At 39.9% G+C, this 22,430-nt stretch overlaps 1 protein-coding gene across 1 annotated transcript in view; it reads left to right on the plus strand.

Moving 5' to 3' along the window:
• FHOD3 (formin homology 2 domain containing 3) overlaps positions 1–22,430 on the plus strand; it is a gene marked incomplete at its 5' end in the record, with an annotated part of 377,704 nt that overhangs the window by 158,043 nt on the left and 197,231 nt on the right. The window contains one exon of the mRNA XM_017739071.1: positions 15,384–15,451. Within this exon, the coding sequence (XP_017594560.1) occupies positions 15,384–15,451 (68 nt within the window). The remainder of the gene's footprint in view (positions 1–15,383; positions 15,452–22,430) is intronic.

Genomic DNA, 22,430 nt, shown 5'->3' on the forward strand with positions numbered 1-22,430 from the left:
TTGTTCTCCTATTTTATTGGTTTGATTCCTAAATGTTATCAGTAAGTTAGAGCTGAGCTCTTTTAATTCAAATGGCATGATGCCCAATCCTCTGAGATTAGCTGGCAAGCGATTCTGGGCATGGTGCCACCTGGCATTTCTCAGAAAGGGGCTGCTAATGAAACACCGGAAAAAAATAAGATTGTTCCAGACATGCAAAACCCTGAAGTTGCAGGGAGTGAGGAGTGACAGAGCTTTCACAAACACACCCAATATTCTGTGGCACAACTCGGAAACTACCCAGGAAATACCATCCTAATACCTCTGCAGAAAATTGATATTGAAGTGAACAACTGAGTACAAATGAATTTTTCTTTTCTGAAATTTGTGACTGATTTTTGGCACTTGCACTCAGGATTGGGCTCTCTGGGTTGTCTGCAGTGCATTTTGGGCTCTGAGAGCTCTCAGCTTTTTAGGATCTGTGGTTTTGTTCTCTGATTTGCCTCACCATGGTGCAGCCCCACAGCTTCCCACAGAGTCAGTCTTAGGGCTGAAGACCATATACTTCCTGAGTCCTCCGTTACAATGGATATAGGTAAACTTCTTTGGGATCCTGTCTTGGATCTAAAGAAAGTTTGTTGGCTGCAAGAGATTTTGAATGCAGTGTTTCCAATATAGTGACTGAAATTTTCTGATTATAACTTTTGTTTCATCAGAAAACCTCCAGAAAAGCTCAATGCCTGGATAAACAGGTCCCAAGACATTTAGGGCTTTATAGGTCTAGACTAACATCTTAAAACTAGCAGGCTGCCCAAGCAGATTATGCATCATGGATTTAATATGCTCATGAACTAAAGTGCCACTTAACAAGCAAGTTGCCAAATCCTACATCAGCTGAAGTTTTCTGTACACACTTGAGAGGTTGTCTCATATACAGCATATGACAGTAGGCTGTAGGGCACTTACTTGCATAAAAAGCCTTGCCAAGAGCAATAAAAAAGAAATATACAGTAAGAAAGGGTTCCTCAGTCAAAAGAATAAGGATATTGTTGGGTTTTTTTCTTAAAGTCTTTTGTCCCTTCAGCTTCATTGCCTGCTTTCTATATGAAAGATTAGTAGTGATTGCAGACCAGGAACACCACTGAGGCAACCTTGAGCAACTGGTCATTTCTTCATGGTTTTCCTTCTGTAGATGACAGTAATAATATATTCTGCATTTCTTCTAAAAAGCCACATTTTCCTGTTTTCTGAGTGCAATAGAATATAATCAGATGTGCAAACCCTATTGTTTTCTTGCTGGAGCTGTCTTCTGTACTCATCCCTTGTCATCATCCTTTTTTTCCAGTGTCTCTGTATAGGCTTTAGAAATAATAATAGGGTGGGAAGTGAGGGAGAAAAGGGGTCAGATCCATACTAGCCCTTGGAACACAGAGATTCTCAAAGGCAATGGCACAACACCATTGACTTAAGAGAAGCAGAGTATTTTCATTCTCTGTTTACTGCCCCAGCTTTTACCTTGGCCTCTTACTCCTAGGACACTTCTGATTCCTGAAGTGAGAAAGGACAGGGACTTATTTATTTACTCCTGAGGTCTGCACTAACCAGCCTGTGCTGCCAAGTCAAAGTGTGATGATGTAGTTCATAATGGTTTTTATACCAAAGGGGAAAAAAAGTAGCATATGAGACAGCCAAACCATACAGCAATCAGTTGTGTGTTTGTCGGGAACAGTGACCAGATCTTGAATTCCTGCAGCACATATGACACCTTTGGAACTGTATTTTTTTGACTCTAGGAAGCCTAGATAGAAGATAGGATTTGATCCTTTTAATGTTCTTGCAGATCTTAGCTGTTAGTTTGTTTCTAGTTTCATAGTTACAGACTTGTGTCGGTGTGATTAATGAGCAATGGCAAGTATGCAAAAAAAAAAAAAAAAAAGAGGAATAAAGAGGAATAGTGAAAACCTTTCTTCTGCAAAAGACAAGAAGTAAAAAGGCAATAAATACAGTGCTTATGCTCGGTAATCACAGAAAGAACAGTTTTTACTTTCCAGTTTCAGGATCTGAGTCAAAACTCCATTGACTTGGTGTGCTTATACAAAGTGAATTTTTGAATTCATGGATTTTATGCTACTATGTTTTTCCTATGGCTGAGAATTTAAAAATTTCACATTAAGTAGCTGAATGTGTGTAATGTGTGTTGTAAGGTGTGCATTTTGCATGGGGAAGAACTTTGCATAGCAGCTGGCTGTGTTTATAGTACAAATGACAATTCAATCCATGTAGCAATTAAACTTTTCTTATTCCATGGAGCTTCCTAAAAAGAAACTATTTCATTTATATGTGTAGAATATGTATATCATATATATAAAAATATATAATTTATATAACTAATGTGTGTATACAATTTGTGTGTTAATATGTATCATATACATGTGTATATAGATATTCTTCTGATTAATTAGATAAGTAGAGAGAGAGATAGAGCTCTTTACAGCCAGTGACTGAGTTAATAACAAACAGAGAAAGATTTAGTATAGCTGAATGCTTTCGTGTGGCTTTGGTCAAATTACTTAGAAGTGGAAATAATCAGTGGTTGAATGAAGCGAGAGGCCTGATACACACTGGAAAACCTCCATGGTCTGTCAGATGTTTTACAACTGTGATGAATGAGTTTGGATAAATAACACAAACATGTGTTAAACAAGTTCAGGCTGAGTTCCACATGGTATGGTAAACAGAAATTGTGCTTGAGGAGTGTTTGAAAATGTAAATGTCTGGTAGGGTGGTATGGTTGGAGCTCTGTGAGGATAGCCTTTCCTTTTACCTTGGAAACTTGCAAACCTGCCTGGAAGCTGCCCTGGCCCAGCAGAGAGTGGGCCCATATGGAAAGGAATCCCATAGTCTGAGTGACTTTTCATTTAAATTATTTGTTGTAAAAACTATTGATCTGGATAGATTGAGAGGGCAGGAAATCATTCCAAGTGAGTCTAGGAATGCTCCAAGGTCTCTTTCACCTCTGTCTTTGCAGACAGCGAGAAAGGTAAAGAGCTGGTGCCCCAATGGGCATCACACCATTGCTTGGAGAGGCATCAGCCAGCTTTTGTTTCAAAAGGGAAGATGTGTTGCCAGAGCAGTAGGTGGATTTATATACCAGCTTCTCTCCAGCTGCTAATGCACTTAACCAAACTCACTGATGTCCAAATAGAACTCAGAGAAGCATCTAGCACAGAGGTGTATAGTTGTTGTGTTTGTTAATGGGGGTGAAATGATTGTTCCGATAATTTGTTTTGTATTCCCTCTCAAAGATCCAACCATACTGTTCTGGACCGTACAAGCATCATACATCTTGTTTCTGGAATATCTAGGATATTTTTCAGCTGTGAAAATGAGGGACAATTTCCAAAAGTGAAATTTCTACCTGATTAACATGGTCTTTTATCAGTAATTTCCTGATTTTAATACATGTAGCTTTGGACACCTCCTTTCACCCTGATCATGGTACTTGGAAAGTGGAGACATACCCTACTTTTACATCATTTTTATATGGATGTGAAACACCTAAGTACTTCCGCTGTTGAATCTTTGCAGTCTGGTGTGCAGGTCCTTAAGAGAGTACAAAGGTGTCTGCACTTGTGAAAAAAAGCCTTTGTATTCCCAACAGTCTGAGTGGCAATAAAAGATAGTAACTGAAGGACAAGGAGATTGCTCTGGAGTACAGGCCAGCAGCGCTCTCTTGCAGGGCTGCTGTGTGCACCGTGTGAAGCTCGAGGCTGTTGGCTGCCCCAGGGTGTCACCTTCCTTCCTCCTGTGTTCAGCGGTCAGGGTGCCTGTGCCACGTTCCTGGGATGCCTGTTCTTGTCCCTCCTGCTGTAAGACATGGGACAGCAGATGGAGCAGCGATGTACCCCCGTGTGCCAGTGTGGCCCAGGAGATGGTGAGGCACAGGGTGCAGCAGCCGTAGGAATGCTGGGAAGTGAGTTGTCCAGCAGATAGCTGAGTTCTCCAAGCCTCCCCAGCCTTCTGCAGGAGGACTGGCCATGTGCTTCATCTGGTGTCTGCATCAGATGAGAGTCATGCATTGGCATGGACTTAGCCTGAGATCTTAGTGGTTCTGTTCCAGTTTATTTGTGGGGTTTGCTTTTCAGTTGCCAAAATAGTGTGTTTTTCATGTGTCCCAGCAATTTCAGAGTGATGGGAAACTTGCTGACCCTGAATTACTTTGACATCTGCTAAAAGTATTTATGCTGCAGTCTTTCCTTCTGCACATCTGATATTTCTTCATTCTCCCTCTGTTTCTGTTAATTTAATTTCTGTTAATTTAACTATATCCTTCAAGTATTCTAAAGAAACATCCTTCCAGAAACCCTAAAATGCATCAAGACACATGGGAAAAGGCAGTTTAAATTATTAGAACAAAGCTGGTTAATGAGCTTATTGTTTTTGACTGAGATCACGTCTGCTAGGAGCTATGCGACTATTACTTAAGGGATTGTTCTTTGTTGTGTGACTGTAATACTGAAGCAAAACCTAATCTTTGTCTATTGAAATGCTCTTTCTCCTCTTTACTCAAAATCAATAAAGCCTTAGTTGAATTACTGTGTCTGGATTTACACATTTAAGGATGTGAATTGATTAGAGGATGTACATAAGGACAGGCAGGTGTAGAAAAAATGAGCTACAAGTAAAGTTCCTAACATAAGGAAGAGGCTGTTATATGGAGATATGGCAAGAGTTTCAGACTGAGGAGGTCTGTATATTGAATTTAAATTATTAAAAATTCTTTTAGAAATCAGTATTATCATCACCAAATGTAATGAAAAATTGAAATAAATATCCTGAAGATGCCACGGCATTTACATTGGAACACTTTGCTTATTCTCTTTTTAAATTAATTTTGGGATAAAAAATCCTAAAGATGAAGCTCCACTGGATTCAGGTGCCACCTCTAGAAGCTCTCCAGAAGGGATCTTTGTGATTGTGTGGCTGATGTTTCTGGGGGATGCTGAAGTACAAGTAAATACTAATCCTTAATATGGATAGTGTGTCTCAGTCACAGGAACATCTACTGGTTTTTGTGTGTGAGGATTTTGTGGTGGATTCTTGGTCTTAGCCACTTCAAATGGTCAAAAAAACCCCTAAAACTGAGTTGGAACCAGTTGCCTCCAGCAGCATGGCTGTGAGACTGGGAAGTCTCACATATACATAGGCAATGAAGGCTCAGCTATTTGAAAATGCACACAGCATTGTAATTGCTAGCAGCAATCTGAAGAGAAGCAGCTTTATCAGGTTTTCAGCATGAACTGCTGCTGCTGCTCTTTTGCCTGTTGCCTTGCTATCAGATGAATGGTTTCATCCTCGCTTTCCAAATTTTTGAACAAACTGGTGCTTCAATGCATGCAGTTAATTAGGAGGCAGCATCCTCTGAAGGGAAAGGACTGGTTAAGTTGTGATGCACTTCCTGAGGCTGGACTTAGGATCATTGCAACAATTTGGTCTTGGAGGTAGCATCTGACATGTTTTGTTATGTATTATGCAACAGAAAAACTTGATATGAGCTTTAAGCTCAGGAGCTCATTCAGGTTCTTGGCACAAAGCTCTGATGTCTTTGCTCTCAGACGGTTTGCCTTTTGCCAAGCTGTCAGCACAGATAAGGCATCCATAATTCAAGGAATAGTGAGGGTGTGCCTAAATTTTTTGTCTTTTTTTAGTGATGGGTTGCTATAATTTTCTTGTTGCTCTTTGTTTACTAATACTGATTGAACATGCAGAGCAACATGTTGGCACTGTGTTTAAAAGAGAATAAAAGCAGAAAACTCAAATCATGACTATCATGTTCTTATTAAATATTTCTAATCCAGGAGGCACTGGCTGATGCGCTTGTTCAAGCACAAGCACACAGGTCAGCAACTCAGAGACCAAGTTGTAAACTGAAACAAACATTAAAGATTGGTCTCCACATACTTTTTTAAAATTATGGTTTAGCCTCAGTTTTGCTACAGTAATCTCTAAAGAAGTAGTAAGTTCTTCTATATTATTTTCTTTTCTAGCAATTTTTCCCAGCCCCATTCTCTTGAATTACGTAACCTATATTTTAGTATAACAACTACCTTCCTGCTGTATTACTCTCTAGGGAACAATTTTGCATTAGCAGGGGGATGAACAAGATGACCTCTCAAGTCTTTTCCGTCACCACTTGCTCTAATACGGTGCTGTAATATTTGACCTTGTTACGCAGCCTTTTCACTTTTGTAACCCTTTGACTTTTACAGAAGAGCAGTCATAGCATTTTTTGGACATGCAGAAGTGCCCTCCTTTGAAGCTGTCAACCCAAAGTACTGTTTCCTGCACTTCAGAACGAAAGAGCGTATTAGTGCCTTTTGCATTCAAGGACCAATATAAATAGATCATTGTAGGGAAGTATGGTGCCTGTTCCATAGCTGAAATAAGTCGGCTGAAGAGGTAGAGGCTCTTCATTTTGTTAATATGTTGGAAAGGCTGTAACTTTTGAATATGGCTTTTTATTTCAAGGAAGGAAGACTGAGCTGATTGAGCAGTTTGTTCTGTGTGCATAGACCTACATAGTGTCTCCATGGGTTCAAAGTTATCAGTAGGCATCAGACTCACTGGGAAATGTAACTGTAAAGGGGAATTCTGTATTCTAGCTTACAAAATCAAAAAGGATACATGAGAGAAGTAATTTGGAACTGGAAATAAAAGCTGTGGTGATAACCAGATGGGAAGTGGATTCAGAGCTGCCTTGCTGTTCCAGTCAGTCTTTGGCTCATAGAGGGCAGGAAAAGCTTTTTGTACCACTGGCCTGCAGTATTTTCCCCAGCCAGACCCTGAAAGCCAGTTCTAAAAAATGTCTTTTGGCAATGAACACCCAATGCATTTTCTTTATCTCTCCAGATATAACTAATTTTAAAAGCCTGGGAGTTTTAATAATGGAAATTCACGAGCTATTCAAGTTTCTTGGGATTGTTGCTGTTGCTTTCTGTGGAGTTAAGTGATTCCTTGTTGACACTGAGTTTTAATGTCCCAGTCTGATTTTTACTTTATAAGTTAGGTGAAACCTGCTGTTGTGGTCTCCTGCTCTTGGGCTTTCTCATTGCTTATGTCCTTTTTTCCACAGCAGCAACTGACACAGGTTTCTGCAGTAGAGAATTGGGAAACCAGTAGTGAGCAGAGAGATCTAAAACTAAGAGGAAAAGTGGTAGCCCTTTTTGTCAGGCAGCTTCACCCTGCTCTCAGCCCGCATCACCTTATATATCCTTTCTTTCGTTTATGAACAAGCAGGACCTTAATACGCTAAGTAATTTAGGAATGGAAACAGTAAGAGGAAGTTTTGACCCCATCAGTTTTTAAGATCTTAACATAATGCACTGCAACATACAGAGAAAGCACCATCTTCCACAGCTGCAAATGCCTGGATCCAGCAGATGAAGACTAAATTTTCCTTTTGCACTTAACTATGTATATAAACACGTGCTGTGTTGTAACATCTCCCTTTAGTGTAAACCATTGGCATTTGTTTGCCATAATGTGTGCAGATAGCACGACAAATGTTCTTCCTAGTTCCATGTGGATGGATCTACAGGAGCAAAAGGATAGTAATTTAGAGCTCTGTAAAGGGGAAATTCTGGCTAATGGTTTATCCATGTCAGGTGATTTTCTTGAAACCAAGCAGAATATGCCGAAGTTTGGTAGAAATGGTTGAGAGGAGAGCTATATAGTCCTGTTATGCAGCCAGAGGGGATGTGCTGGTTTTGGCTGGGGTAGAGTTAGTTTTCTTCATAGTACCTAGTTTGGGACAGACTATCCAGGGATGTGTTCGTTACTGCTGAGCAGCACTTACACAGAGTCAAGGCCTTTTCTGCTTCTCATCCCACCTCACCAGCGAGGGGGCTGGGCTTGCACAAGAACTGACCCCAACGTACCAAAAAGGGACATTCCCTGTCATATGGTGTCATGCTCAGCATATAAAGCTGAAGGGAAAGAAGGAGGAAGGGGGCAGTGTTGGGAATGAAGGTGTTTGTCTTCCCAAGTCACTGTTAGGTGTGATGGAGCCCTGCTTTCCTGGAGATGACTGAGCACCTGCCTGCCCATGGGAAGTGGTGAATGAATTCTTTGTTTGGCTCTGCTTGTGTGAGTGGATTTTTCTTTTACTATTGAACTGTCTTTATCTCAACCCACAGGTTTTCTCACTTTTACCTTTCCATTCTCTTCCTCATCCCGCTCATGGGGGAGTGAGTGAGTGGCTGCGTGGGGCTTGGCTGCCAGCTGGGGTTAAACCATGACAGTGCAGTATGATAAAGACTGGAAAGTCCCTTCTACCAGATAGCTGCATAAAAACCTCCTTCTTTTAAATCTCATGGAATGATTTAGATGTTACTGTAGTTTATGCTGAACCTCCAGCACTGACTAATACCTAGAACCAAGGGTAGGGGAGTCACCAGGATATTCAGGAATGATGTGTTCAGAATGAAAAGGACCTGTTGTTACATGTCTCTGATTCCTCATCCTCAGGGTCATCGTCTTTCTTCTTGATCCTCTGGACTTTTCTTATATACTACTCATTTCCCACAATTGATTGAATGTCATTTCATATCTCTTGGAAACACAGGAGCAAGAAGTAAGGGAGGACACTTACACCTGGAGGAGCGGATACTTTTTTCAGTAGATTTAAACATATCATCATTCTTGTGCTGACAGTTTTATGTTAATTCCCTTGTGATAGAAGTTAAGACATTTGGCATTTCAGAGAAATATTCAAAAAAGGTTAGCTGCAACCCATCTTCCCGGAGTGGGGGTTTTGCCCTGTGTACGCTCCCTGTGGAAATCCGGGGACTGTTGCTGCTGGGTACTTTTTGCAGTGTCAGGAAAGCAGACTTCTCCTCTCAAAGAGGCAGGAAAATCCCTAAGCGTGAGCGTATAGAATTGCTCTGAAGTGCTGGCTGAATTGGGTATTTTTCATTCCCAGGGGAGACCCTGCCCTGGAGTTCTCCCTGCTTGTCTGTCCAAACCCACAGGCTCCCTGGGGTTTGCAGGTGCCTCTTTGCACTCTTTGAGCCTCTGCCAGCATGGCTTTAGGGTATGGGATAGGAAAGGGTGTCCAAGGCTATTTTGTCTTTCCCTCCTCCCACTCCCCACCTGTGAGTCCTTTACAGAGAAAGGGAATAAGGATGCAGGCTTGAAGCTGAGCTCTTCTCATATGCAGGCGTAATAGGATCCTTTCCCAACAAAGGATCCCCCTCTCCCAGTGGGGGCAAAGGACCCTGCTCGCTGAGGGGACCCACTGTCCCAGATAATTAGCTAAGCAGCTGCTGTGTGTCTAAATGAAAAGGAGAGGAGGGAGGTTTTTCCTCTGCCAGGTAGCTGGGGCGTCATTCCTTGGAGGCAGCCTGCGCATTCCTCCAAAGCAGTCAGTGCTGACAGTGATGTGGGCTCAGCTTCCCGAAATTTGTACACAGCCACTTGCTCGGCCTAAGGTCCTTTACTGTGAGAAAGCGCTTTCCTGCACTAATCATTTATCCCTGGATCAGTGGGAGAATATGCAGCTTGAGTTCACATGTTCCACTAATTAATGCATAACCATTTATCCAGACAAAATAAGATCAGATTCAGAGGGAAAAAAGGAAATGTGTAACATGCAAAACGAAGTAATCTCAGCAGAAGCAGCAGTTGTGTTAATGCAGTAGCGGGCAATATGCCTGTGAATGAATCCCTTCTTCATGCATTTTCTAGGGGGTCTGGGTAGAAAAGGAGAGTGCCTTGTCTGGCCAACACATTTATGACTAACTTCTGTGGACAAAAGCAAAACTAAGAAAAGAGCCTATTCTTGGCACAGGACCAGGTCTTTTCTTAGAGAACTGCTTTAATTTGTTTGACATACAGTGAAAGACTGGCACACTACGCTAATTAGTTTTATATACAGTTGTTTTATAGATCTGCAGCACTATATGTACCCATGGGCCTACTCCAGTGAAGTCTACCAGGCTCCTTCCTGATGCCTGTTCACAGGAGTAGACCTGTATGCCTGACTTCTCGCTATATTGCTCAAATTCTTCCCTAGTTTTACAATTGTATACATTCATTCAGATAAAATAACATGCATTTAAAATTGGAATAGTGCAGTAATAAATTTAGAAGTGTGGCATTGGCATTCACAGAAAGGGTGAATGCCAAAATTTCTTACCATTATAAACACGTTTCTTTGTTCTTTCAAGTTTTTTTTCCCATCCATTCTGCTGAAAAGGTAGGCAGTTCATTTAAATTCTGAAAGCCTTTTAATTTTATCACTAATACTTCTTCCTAGTGAGCATTTAAAATAATGTTTTATTCCTTGTTGCAGGGAGAGGAATTAAATTTTTTAGTTTCTAAATACTGCCTAATTTCCAAGTGGCTACTGGAAGACAGACAGTATTGCTACTTCTGTCCCATGCAAGGTAAAAATGAATGGCAGGAAATGTTTCAAATGTCATTTAAGTGGATCTGCACCAGGTATCCTGCTAATGTAATCAAATGTGGAGTTAATCTCCCTTTTATGTTTTTGTAAGGAAAGGAGCTTCATCTTGAAATTATAGCTTAAAGAAAAGAGGCATGGATGGGAGACATGGAGGTCATTCAGGCAGCAGCAAGTGAAGCAGAGCAACTCCCATTTGTGCTCAGCCAGATGTTCACAAGCCTTTGCCAACAGCTCAAAAGGCTGATGCTGTATAAATTACTATATCCCAGGGACTAATTCAATGGGTGTGATGGAAGAGGAAGGGAGGAGGATGGTACCCTGTCGGTCAGAGGTCAGGTGTAACACGTGGGACTGAACCAAGCAATGCTCAGCCAGCTCCACTTTTTCTTTTATTACTGTGGATTGAAAACACTTTTTTTTCCCATAGAAGGCAGTCAGTACTTTTATTGAGAATATAAGGACAAATTATTACTTTCTTTAAAAAGTTCCTTTTCCCACATAGTCAAAAGAGGTGAATTCCCAATGAAATTTGAGCCTCTGACAATTACCTTTGAAAATATAAAATCCCTTTGAAAGATGCAAGTTGTCTGATAAAATATCTTTAAAGACTTCTCTTCCTTTCTGAAAAGATGTTGATTGCAAACGAAACTGCCTTCCCTCCACTGCTACATTTGTACCAAATTCACCTATAGTAATCTCTTTTCACTTAGCCTGAATTGTTTTTCACTAAATTAAAAGCATTCAAAAATACAGAGTAATAAATAGTTTTCTTTTAGAGCGTAAAGGCTTCTCTTAACCAAAGTTCTGCTGTTGCAGGAAAATCGCCAGTTGCAGGTTGCTACCTGTCACACATGTCTGTCTCTACCACAAGCCTGGTTATCTATGATTCCCTGCATCTAGAAACAAGTGCTGAGCTAAGGGAATCTCTCTGTCTTTCAAGGATATACACTTCCCTGCTATGATGTGAAGGATAACTTAATAAATGTGACTCTTGCTTCTTGCAGAAAGGTAAATAAAACTCAGGCCCTTACCAGTGCCTGGTTTTTTATCATTTTCAAAAGAGTTGACTCTGATTTTGAATGTTTGAGATTGCCAGTGCTGATGCTTTTTAATTTCCTAGGATATCCTACATTCTACAGATTAAAAACAGGTTTTCAAGGTTAATGAAGTACCAACTCTTCATCCCAAACAGTATTGCTCTATCAGTGGGAAGCCCATGGAGGGACAGAGTGCCTTTCTTTCATAAAATAAGGGAATAAGCAGTGCCCTCTAGTGTTAGTTAACGTCAGAGGGAAACACAAGGAGAATATTCTGTCATCTGTGTATATGAAATTAAAGCTATTTCACAGCCGCAGATGCAGCTCTTTATTTCATGAAGAAATGAAGTAGAAGTGACTACAATAGTGTTCCTTATCAGGACTCAGCTGTCAGAAACACCATCATTAATAGGTAGATGAAGTCAGATCTCACAAACTCCCTGACCTATGAACTCACTGACCTGTTTTATCTTCTCGTATCTTGAAGTATATGAATGTAGAATGTCTCCAGCCTGCACCTGGCCTGGGGAAGGACAGGAAATGTGTTTTACCAAAGGGCCAGAGAAGTTTCAGGGAGAGGTTTAGTAGTGCATGTTCCTGCTTGAAGTTCAGAGCTTTGTTTTCTGGTGTAAAGCAGTCCTGGTGTACATATTCAACCTTATCTGACACTTTGTAACAAAGCAATGAACATGTGAGTCTTTGGACTGTCCTTGGAGCACCTCAGAATTTTCTGGGTTTGCTGATAGTAGCAGGCTAGACTCCTGTTTCAATGCTGTAGGCATCATCTATTTCAGCTACAGACAACTCTGCCAGGGATGTACCATGGGCATTAGTCACCTCTGTGCTTTAACATGGAAAGTTATTTCTCAGTCTGATTCAGAGGGCAACACTTTAAACTGCTTATGTAAAACAAGTATTCATCTGCTACCGAGTTTCTGAATTGTCTGCAGTGTGAAAACATAGTAAGCAAATGTGTCTTGTCCTCTCTCTTGCTCTTTCCTTTTTTTAAATTTTGTTTTTCTACCATAGGAAAACAGCTCAGAAGTGATTTTTGCCCTTCAGTTTCTGCTGATGCATTTTCATAGCCTCAGTTGCAGTCTAGGGCTTTTGGAATGAGCCTGAGGTCCCTGGGGTGTTAAAGTTACTGTTAACAAATAGGAATTCTCTAAGACCTCGAGAGCATCTTAGCAAGCGTACCCCAGCTGTAATCTGGAGAACAGCACACACCATAAAAGTACAGATGTTTTTAAGGGCCCATGCAGTACCTAGGCTTACACAGGCTTTCCTGCCCTGGGTGAGGTTCATCCTGGACTGAGGTTTTCTGAAGCAGAACGTCTTCTGATGTAGCATGGCCATCTCACTTTCCTCCTTGGGCTATGCTCAGAGAATGGCTCTGATGGCTGCCAGCACTGTAAGAAATGGGTGTCAAGACTTAGAGAGTGTGTTGCCCACGTGTAAGAGTAACAGGTGAAGGCGCTGGGGGCCTGTATCTTTGAGCTGACTCAACAAGATTAGCTCTGCATGAGGAGGTACCTGTGAGTGGACGTTGTCTCTGGTAGAAGATGTCAGAAATGAGATGAGATGAGATGAGATGACTTACCTGGACTGTCACTCCTCAGATGGGTTTTTAACCCATCTCAAGCATTTGTGATACCTGCCACAACTGTTGTCAAACTTGATACTTGCAGTAGTTGTTGGTCCTTAGCTCTAACGATGGACGCCTTTTTGAGCTGCAGTCGGTAACTTCTGTCCTCTTTGCTGCAGACAAGCAGGGAGAGCATTGTTTGTGCTGATTGCCAAGGATGAGGTTATGCTCTGTGAAAAGACCAAGGAGAAAAAATGTTCAGCATTGTTCCTCTGAGATGAACCAAAAACCTTCATGCATCAATGAAACAACCAGTGTTATGGTATCATAACAATGGTTTGTTAGGACTTCACCCCGGGCTGGGATGATGATTTCTGTTTAAGACCGAGACCAACAGATGGCATTTGTTAGGACATTGATATTTATGTACAAAGTTGCCAGGACTTTAAGAAGTGGTGCCTCTCTTAATTAAGATGATAATGCACTGCCTTGTTTGGAGACATTCTGCTCATAATGATGCTGGTGAATTATGAATAGAGGGAAATTAGTAATAACAAATGCCAGATGGAGGTAACTTTCAAAAAGGAATATTTTGTGTAATGTGGCATGTAAAGTTGACAGACTGGGTCTTAGAAGATCTTTATTATTCTTTAGGCTTTCCTGACAAAATTACTCTTTATCCTGCCAAGAAACGTAGTCCTACATGCCAGTGTGTTTTTAAGTGAGAGTAATTAAAGTGTGCCTCTAAGTTTATGGCTTGAAGTGAAATCCGTTCCTCCAATGTTTTGTCAAGAATCTATAAAAAGTGCAAGAAAGGAGACAACTTATAACAACAATAGTTTTGCCAGTTCTGTACATTCTGCCTTTGAAATCAGAGGCAATTAGGGATGAACAAAACTACTTTCACAGTTAAAAAAAAAGTGTTAGTTTTGCTGACATTTTACTTCATACTTTTTCTTTGGTTGAAGATGGCTGTTGGGAATAAGAAATGTTTTTCTAAAATTAAACCCTACCTTCCTTGATTAAAGTAAAAAATGATTACTGAGTTATAAATGCATTGAATCCTCAAATGCTAGGCCCTTTTTGCAACTTCCTGACAGAGGGAAATAAAATTTAATTTGGCTTTGTAGTATAAAGTGGTAATTGAAAGATAAATAGACAAGAGAAAGTAAGAAATAAAATGCTGGGATTTGATATTTAATTTTCTCATAAGAATATTGTCACTCCATGGGCATTCCAGATATCTGGACCTGCTGGCCACTGTCCATTGAAGAGAGGGTTCTTTCATGATAATCTGTGGATAAGGCAAAGTGTGTCATCTGAGGTGACCATGAAGATTTGATTTTCCTTTGTGATTGCCCTTAGATTGGAGTAATGTAATAAAATTAAATTAGGGACTTAAATTAAATTTAGGACTGTAGAAGTATTTAATAAAGTCTCTATCAGGTAATAGTAATACTAAATGTAGTAGACCAGGAAGATTTGAAGAGCTCACCTTCTGCTCTATCCCTGCATAATCACAAATCATTTCCAAATTTGCAACAACAGGCTTGAGATGCACAGTCTCAGACTTCTTCCAAAGGCACTAACATTGTTGCAGGGCTCAGAAAGGCAGCAGAGGAGTTGCTTTTGTCTTCTTTAAATTATTTCTGTGAGGATGCATTAGTAGGGGAATAAATGAAGTAATACATTTCAATATTGGATGATGAAAAGAAGGCTTCTGCTTCATTTAGAAAAAGGTCAAGATCAGTTTTCATGAGAATAAAACACTGTTTTGAATTATACTTAGAACAGACTGTCCGACTATTTCTGGTATTAACGTTCATTGCTATTGGAGAAAGGATTTAACAATAGAAAGATGAGAACACGAGAAAAGAATGTCTAGAGGGAAGGCAGTCAAGGATGGGATTCAGTGGCTCTAGCTTTGATAACAAAGGCAAAGAGTGGTCTCAGCTGAGTCTTTTGAGATTAATCTGGTACTTTCAGTAAACCCTAAATTTACCTTAATGCAGAAAGAATAGTATTTCTAAGCATTTTCAAAAACTCCACAGAGAATTGTTTCTCACTGATCTTGTTGAAGCTATTGTGAATTTACTTCAGATGCCATCTGAAGTTATAGACAACTAAATCCTGGTTTACATGCACATTTAATGCATAAGTCCTATATCTATATTTTTAAAAGCTAATTTTTTTGAGAGCAGTCTGCCTAATGGGAAGTGGGTGCTAGGACTCTTTAAAAAGCTGTACTACATTCTTGCTGTGTTGTCAGTTTTGTTTATGCTGAAGTTTTTTCTGTTTTCTTATTTTGTTTTCCCAGAAAAACTTTACAATTCCAATGGACGGGAGCTGAGACGGGCACTTTTTTCCTTGAAACAAATATTTCAGGTGAGCAGATAATAGCTGTCTATTCTGTGAGTTGAACATGAATTTAATTTTTTTTTTTTTTTTTTTTTTTTTTTTTTTTTTTTTTTTTTTAGTAAAGAAAATAACAGTTTCTGGGGAAAGAGACTTTTAAGACTTCATTTGTAATTTGGAATTAGACTATTGCTTCTTAGGGTCTTTTATTTTTATGATCTGCAAACCTTCCCATGTTCCTTCAGTCTGTCAGAAGGCAGGACCAGACGTGGTGTAATGGCAGAATGAGTAGTGTAAATCTGCCAGGAGAGGAGACAAGAAAATTGAAACTCTTAGGTGGAAATTTAGACAGCTCTTTAGACAGTGGCATGGCTTGGTATTGGGAAGACTTGGAGGGGAATTTGAAAAGGTGATCCAGGGAACCATGAGGTAGGGTGATGGCCCAGTGTGGCCTGATTATGGACAAATAGTCTGGGTTTAAGCCACATCAAAAACTGAAAAGACCTGTGGGAGACACGCGACAGTTCTGATGAGGGACCAAAATGTACTGGGAGATCTCTGAAGGTGTTTGAACTTAGACTGAGTTCTGAGGAAAAGATTTACTGATAAGCCAAAAAGATGCTTCATAGAGCTGAGGAGGATATGGTAGCGACAGATCATTTTAAGGAAAGGCATGGTTTTGAGTGTGAATATTCATTATGGAGGAGATCTGAAATCTGGAGGATTTTGGGTTTTGTGGGGAAGTAGACAATGTGATAGACAAGTGGTGTGGTTGATAAGAAATTTGCTTGAATTAAAAGCTTGGATTTCAGATTGGTTTACTGGATAAAGAGAAGGACTTGGAAAAACTGCAGGACTGCAAGGAAACTTGTTGGAGAGAACGGGTCAGGAAAAGTAAAAATACATCCCCACTGTGAGAATTAGGGCATACTATCACTGTGATTCTCAAATGGAATTCATTTGAGACATTCCATTTTCAGTAAATATAAGTGTAATCAATAAGAGGAGCACTTTTCCTCCTCTACCAAGTGATCCAAATGGAGGATGACAACCTATAAACCTTTCTTTAGCTATAATAGGTAGGTGGAAAGATTTCAAACTCCTAGTTTAACATTTTTGCTTTGTTTTAAATAGACATTTATTTTAAGAAGAATAAAAACATTTAAGAAATCTTCAAGACTGCAAATTTTCTAAACACATAATCCTTTTTATAGGTTTCAAAGTTAAGCATTTAGAATTTAGAAAATGCCAGAATTAAACTTTTCTGAACAGTAGGAGTGAGTGGTGAAGGGTGGACCATATAATGTTAAATCTTGGTAGCTGAAGATGTGTTCTGGGTCAGAAAAATGTCCCTGAATTTTGAAATTTTTGGGCAAGGAATGAGTTCCAGTTCAAAACAGTCTGGTCATCTCATGACTGCAGATTGGGAAAACCATTGTCTCTTCAGGAGACATTGTCCCTCACTCCCAGAGGGAGACTGCTTGAGAGTCACAAGGATGCAAGTTGGGTTTCCCTGTGAGCTTGCTAAGCATGTGGACTGTGTGCTCAGAGGAAATCAGGCAGGTTTCCAAGAGTCTTCTCTGGTTTCTTCTCTTTTTGTGCACTTCAGCTGTTTCTGGAAAATATTTGTGTTTTGCTGCATTTATGTATTCCACAGATAATCTGGGCACTCACTCATATTTAACAGTGAGCACTAAGCCTCTCTTCCCACCCATCCTGCACCTCCCATGCCCTTCCATCATGAATTCTCCCAGTTTGGGTATTCATAAATATCCTCTTCCCTATAGGTTATTTGAAGTCTAGTAGGTATTTCTGAGGACAAGTGCTCAGTGCTTTCAGAGGACACACCAGTAAGATCTCTCCCTTCCAGCTGATCAGCTGTTCTACTGAAAATGTTGTTTAAATATTTATCCTAGTTAATTTAAGGAGTTGACTGTGTTGAAGAGTAACGAGAGAGAAGGGAGAAGCGATGCACACAACCCATATCTGTGTATGAATTTAGTCTTAAGTGAAATGCATCTGACTGTTTCAGGACATAATTTTCCTTGAAGAATTCAACTTTCTTGTTTTCTAATGTACATGGTATGGAAAGGGATTTTGGAATTACCAGATACCACAGAACTGGTAGAACTGTGGCTAATTGCTGAGCAAACATGCCCTTAAAAAAGTCTGCATATACTCTCGAAATACAGGTTCTCTTAGGGGATGATTGAAAAGTGTTCCTCAGGATGGAGACTGTTCGTATAATATGCTCAAGTATTTGAGGTAGTACACTTTCAACTGGAAAACAAGCCCCTGTCCCCCGGTTTGCTTGCCAGCTTTGCTGTCCTTAACAACAGCATTACTAAGGGCATCCTTTGAGTTTGATTTTAGTTTATCTCATAATGAACCATGAGACAGAATGTAAGGTAATTTTTGTATCAGTTTTAGAAAGAAAATCTGTTCCAGTTCTTTACCGAAGGAAAATGCAAGTAAATATAATAAGGTTATATTATAAACGAAACATTATTGTCCAAAATGTCATGCCTCCTTTTTTTTTTTATATGACATGAAAGTACGTCAGCATTAGAAATTTATTATTATGGTAAATGTTTTTTTAAAGTGTGTTTTTCAACATAAATATATTTTTTGATTTTGTATGCCAGTATAGATAGTATTTTAAATTCCTTGAGAGTGTAATATTTTGGAAATAAAATGTTGACTTGAAAAAGAGTGTTTTCACAACAAGAATTTTTCAGAGTGTTATGGAGACTTCATCATGTCTTTAAGTGCCAGGACAGTTCATAACACCATTTTTTTATAATTTCATCATTGCTGACTTAATTTGGCAGAGTTCTGTGTCAGGATCATTTTCAATTTAAAGACCTCCAAGGTAACATGGAGTCTCTCATTTGCATTAATTGGGAATAAGCCCAAGTTTTACATTGAATTTGAATTCCAAATAGTCGGAGCTCTTGATTTTTCACGTGAAGCCTCAGCAAAGCTTAGCAATGTTTGGCAAGAGCAATGTCTTTGTTTCAAAATTTAGATGAAAGAGTCATTTGGCATGTCCAAACTTGGAATTTCTCTTTGATTTCTTCTGGTGGGCTGGTTTTGGCAAAATGATGAAGGTTATGTGGAGCCTTTTTCTTTGACAGTACTGCCATTCTGTTCCAGTCATTCATTCTGAAGGGGTGAGAGAGCCACAGTCATCATCTTTTTCTGGATTGTAGTGCAGTTTCCTTCCTCTGTTTGCCAGTATGCTTTTTGACAAACAAACTTACAGAGTAAGATGAAATTGATAACCAGTACAGTTTCCTTACCTTTGAATGGATTTTCTGACAGACTTCTGAATTGCCTGGTTCTTGTATTTATCAAAGAGTCATGGTTTTTGTGCAAAGTGCTAAAAATTCCAAAGGCATTGAGCAGAATCCAGCCGAACACGGCACTTAGAAAATCAGGCTCAAAAATCATTCCTCATTTCGTAAGAGGGTTAAAAATACATCTGCTTAAAACATTTAATTCAGTATCAATCTTAAAAGCAAAAACTTGAGCAAAAGCACAACAATAAATGTAAATAGTGCTGTGAGATTTAAGTGGTAGTAAAAACATTTATTTAACACAGCCTGTGATACAATTGGATGTAATATAAAGCATGCATGTTTTACAACCTATAAGCAAGTGTGTCTTGTAGTTACAAAGCATAGTTTCAAATCATGTTGATTGCATAATTTCAAAATAGGAAATAACTGGGTAAGAATGTGGTGTTGTAAGAAAAGTAAGAAAGCCATAAAGCATGTCTCAAGTCTGTTGAAATCTATAACCTTGTGTAAATCTGCTTTGGATTTTGGAAGTTTTGGAAAATATTTTTAATCAATAACCATCAATCATTAGGTTTCCTGGAAAGGAGACCTAAAGTGTATATTTTAAAAAGCCAGCTCTCTTTTAGGACTGTTTTGCCTACAAGTGTGGTTTGACAGGTGCAGGAGATCTCCCATTAGGTTTCCTTGAGGAGCCTAGATTCCTGTTTTGTGTTGTGATCAGCGTATCAAGGGACACAGTTACAAAATTCTCTTTCAGAATTTTCTTCTATTGTTGAGAAATTCATTAATCATTGAACAATTGAGCTTTGTGTAAAAAATGTCACAAAGAACAGCTATGTGGGAGCCCTGGAAACATTAACTAGAAGGTGTTTGGATAGACACAGTCTTATCAGTGAGTGAAATCAAATGTCACACACTTCAGCTGCTAAGGAGTCATCAATCATCCTTAGGAGTGAAGAAGGAGTATTCTGTGTTTGCCTCATTGATCTCAAGGAAGGAGGCTGCTCCTTCCCCTCCTGCAGGCATGACTGATGAGTCCTTAGGGCTTGAAGCTGTGTGACACTTGATTTAGGGGCTGCTGTCATCACTTGTGAGGCAAGCTGCCTGCCACCTCTCCCCTACAAGAGCCTCTTGGAAGGGTTCTTGGTTAAGTCATGAAAAAGAGAAACCTTTATTTCCTTCCCAAATTGATTTCACCAGAGTTCTACATAGCAGTTTACAGATCTATTTAATCCTATTTTACAAAGGAGATGTCTCATCTCATAGATATTTAGAGATTATAAACAAAATAGATATGACACATTAAATGTCAAAATGAGTGTCTCAGTTTCATTAGCAAGTAGAGTGCCTTCTTCATGTCTAGACAATGTTACGGGCTGAGATCTAAACAGTGCTTAATGAGAGTAAAAACTGTGAACTGCTTACACCGTAAAGATAGCCTAAAACTTGGGAAGCCACCAGTATTCCTTCTCTAAGCACTACGAATGTTTGACTTGAAACAGGAAATGTTGTTTAGTATGATGCCCCTGTCTACTTTAGCTTCCTCAGGTATGTAATACAATGTCTGAATGTTGTTTGATCTGTTGCTTATCTGCCATGAAGAATATTCCTGGTAGGGTCTGCCCTAGGTGGCTTTTCTAGGAATTTTTAATTCTGCTATTAACTGGGAGGACAAACACACAGTATGTTGATGTATCTGCTCTCTACAAAAGGTGCAGAAAATGAAATTCTGTCCCTATCAAGCCAGTGGCATAAAATGTCTTTAGTTTCAGTATTATTTTTAGCTGGTGGTTGAGTGTATACAGGGAGATAGACTGTGGTAAACAGAGATGATTACAGCAGGACTTTTTTTGTTCATTCCTGCTAAATGCCATTATTGGGGGGAGGCAACCAAAGATTTTCTGCCTAGTAATTTGATAGGTTAATGTGAGATTGAGGTGTAACTTATTTTTGCTTGCTTGCTTCTTACATTCACAGGGGGAAAAAAAAAGTTATCTGGGGAAAAAAGATCCTCTAATTATCTGGGCCTTCATTAACTGAATAAAATGAAATATTGGATGAAGAAAGATGCTTACAAATTGTTCAACATGCTTAAATAGGAGCACAGTTTCTTTTCTGTGTTCTTTCTTTCAGCCTGTTTTGAGAATTGTAGCACAGTTCAGTTCCCTCTCAGTTTATTGTTCTGTACAACCCAGAAAGGCAGCCCAACATTTTCAGTGGTAGAACTTGATGATAACTCTGCAATTTTTCTCAGGTGAACACGGCATCATCCCAGATACAAAGTTAAGTGCAGTGGGAACACTAGAAGTAGCATTATATCATAACAGTAAGATGGCTTTCTACCTGCAGCTCCCTCATCAGATGCAGGAATCAGGCAGGTTATGTAAAAGTAGTGAAGTTAATGGCCAAAGTCACAGAAGAAGCAAAGTGCCATGTTCAGAGTAAAGGGCAAAAAGGACCTTCTTGAGGAAGATAGTGATGAAGATTAGGCAGAATCACAGTAATTCAATCTTGGTAATTGAAGAAAGCAAACTTAAAGTAAGAACATAAGTGTGCCATGGGAGCAACTATGCTGTGCAGGCTAAGGACCCTTTCCTCTCTAAATTTTGTCCTTCATTAACTTAAGACAACAGTAATTCTTTAGGGTTGTCAGTTACATCCACTGAAGGTATCTTTGTTTTTGTCTTAGTGGTGCAAATTTCTATTTCCTTCCCTATGTGTTAGGTGCCAATATGTGTGTTTTAGTGACTTGTTAAATGTCAGAAAAATTTAAACATGAAAGACTGTAGGCTGATTTTTCTCCTTGGTTTAACCTAAATTTCCCCTCTTTCGGTTTGTACCCATTACTCCTTGTCCTATCACTGCAGCTCCTGATGAGGAGTCCCTCTCTGACTTCCCTGTAGGCTCCCTTCAGCTACTGGGTGGTTACGATGGGATCTCCATGCAACCTTCTCTTCTCCAGGCTGACCAGCCCCAACTCTCTTGGCCTGGTTTTGTAGGAAGGGTGCTCCAGTCCTCTAATCCACTTCATGGCCCTCCTCTGGACTCACTCCAACAGTTCCATGTTCTTCTTATGTTGGGGACACCAAGACTGTGCACAGCACTCCAGGCGGGGTCTCGCAGAGCAGAGGGGCAGAATCCCTTCCCTCATCCTGCTAGCTATGCTGCTTTGGATGCAGCCCAGGACACGTCTGGCTTTCTGGGCTCCCAGTGCACGTTGCTGGGTCATGTTGAGTTTTTCATCAACCCAGGTTTCCCCTGAAGTTTTTCCCCCAAGTTTTCTCTACAGGGCTGCTCTCAATCACTTCTCTGCCCCACCTGTAGGTGTGTCTGCAATGGCCATGACCCAGGTCACTTGAACTTCATGAGGTTTGCATTGGCCTTCCTCTCAAGGTCCCTCTGATCAGCATCCCTTCCCTCCAGCAACAAAATTGAGGATGAATTTTCATTGTTGTCATCACCAGAAGCCTGCATTGCAGGCTGCCTAAGTATATTGCCTCACTGAAAGTAAAGGGGGATGGTAATTTCCATGCATGTTGTTGTAAAATGCTGCTCCATGTAAACAGATGAAAGAAAAGGAAAAAAGGGAGCAATGTAAAAATACTGATGTCTCTGTGTCATGTTATGGCCATGCTTCTACACAGATGTACATGAAATGAGTTTGGAAGATGTAAAGACTGGTGGACAGAAGAAAATGAGGAGTGAAA

The sequence above is a fragment of the Corvus brachyrhynchos genome, unplaced genomic scaffold (genome assembly GCF_000691975.1).
Source record: "Corvus brachyrhynchos isolate BGI_N302 unplaced genomic scaffold, ASM69197v1 scaffold7, whole genome shotgun sequence".
Lineage (NCBI taxonomy): Eukaryota > Metazoa > Chordata > Aves > Passeriformes > Corvidae > Corvus > Corvus brachyrhynchos.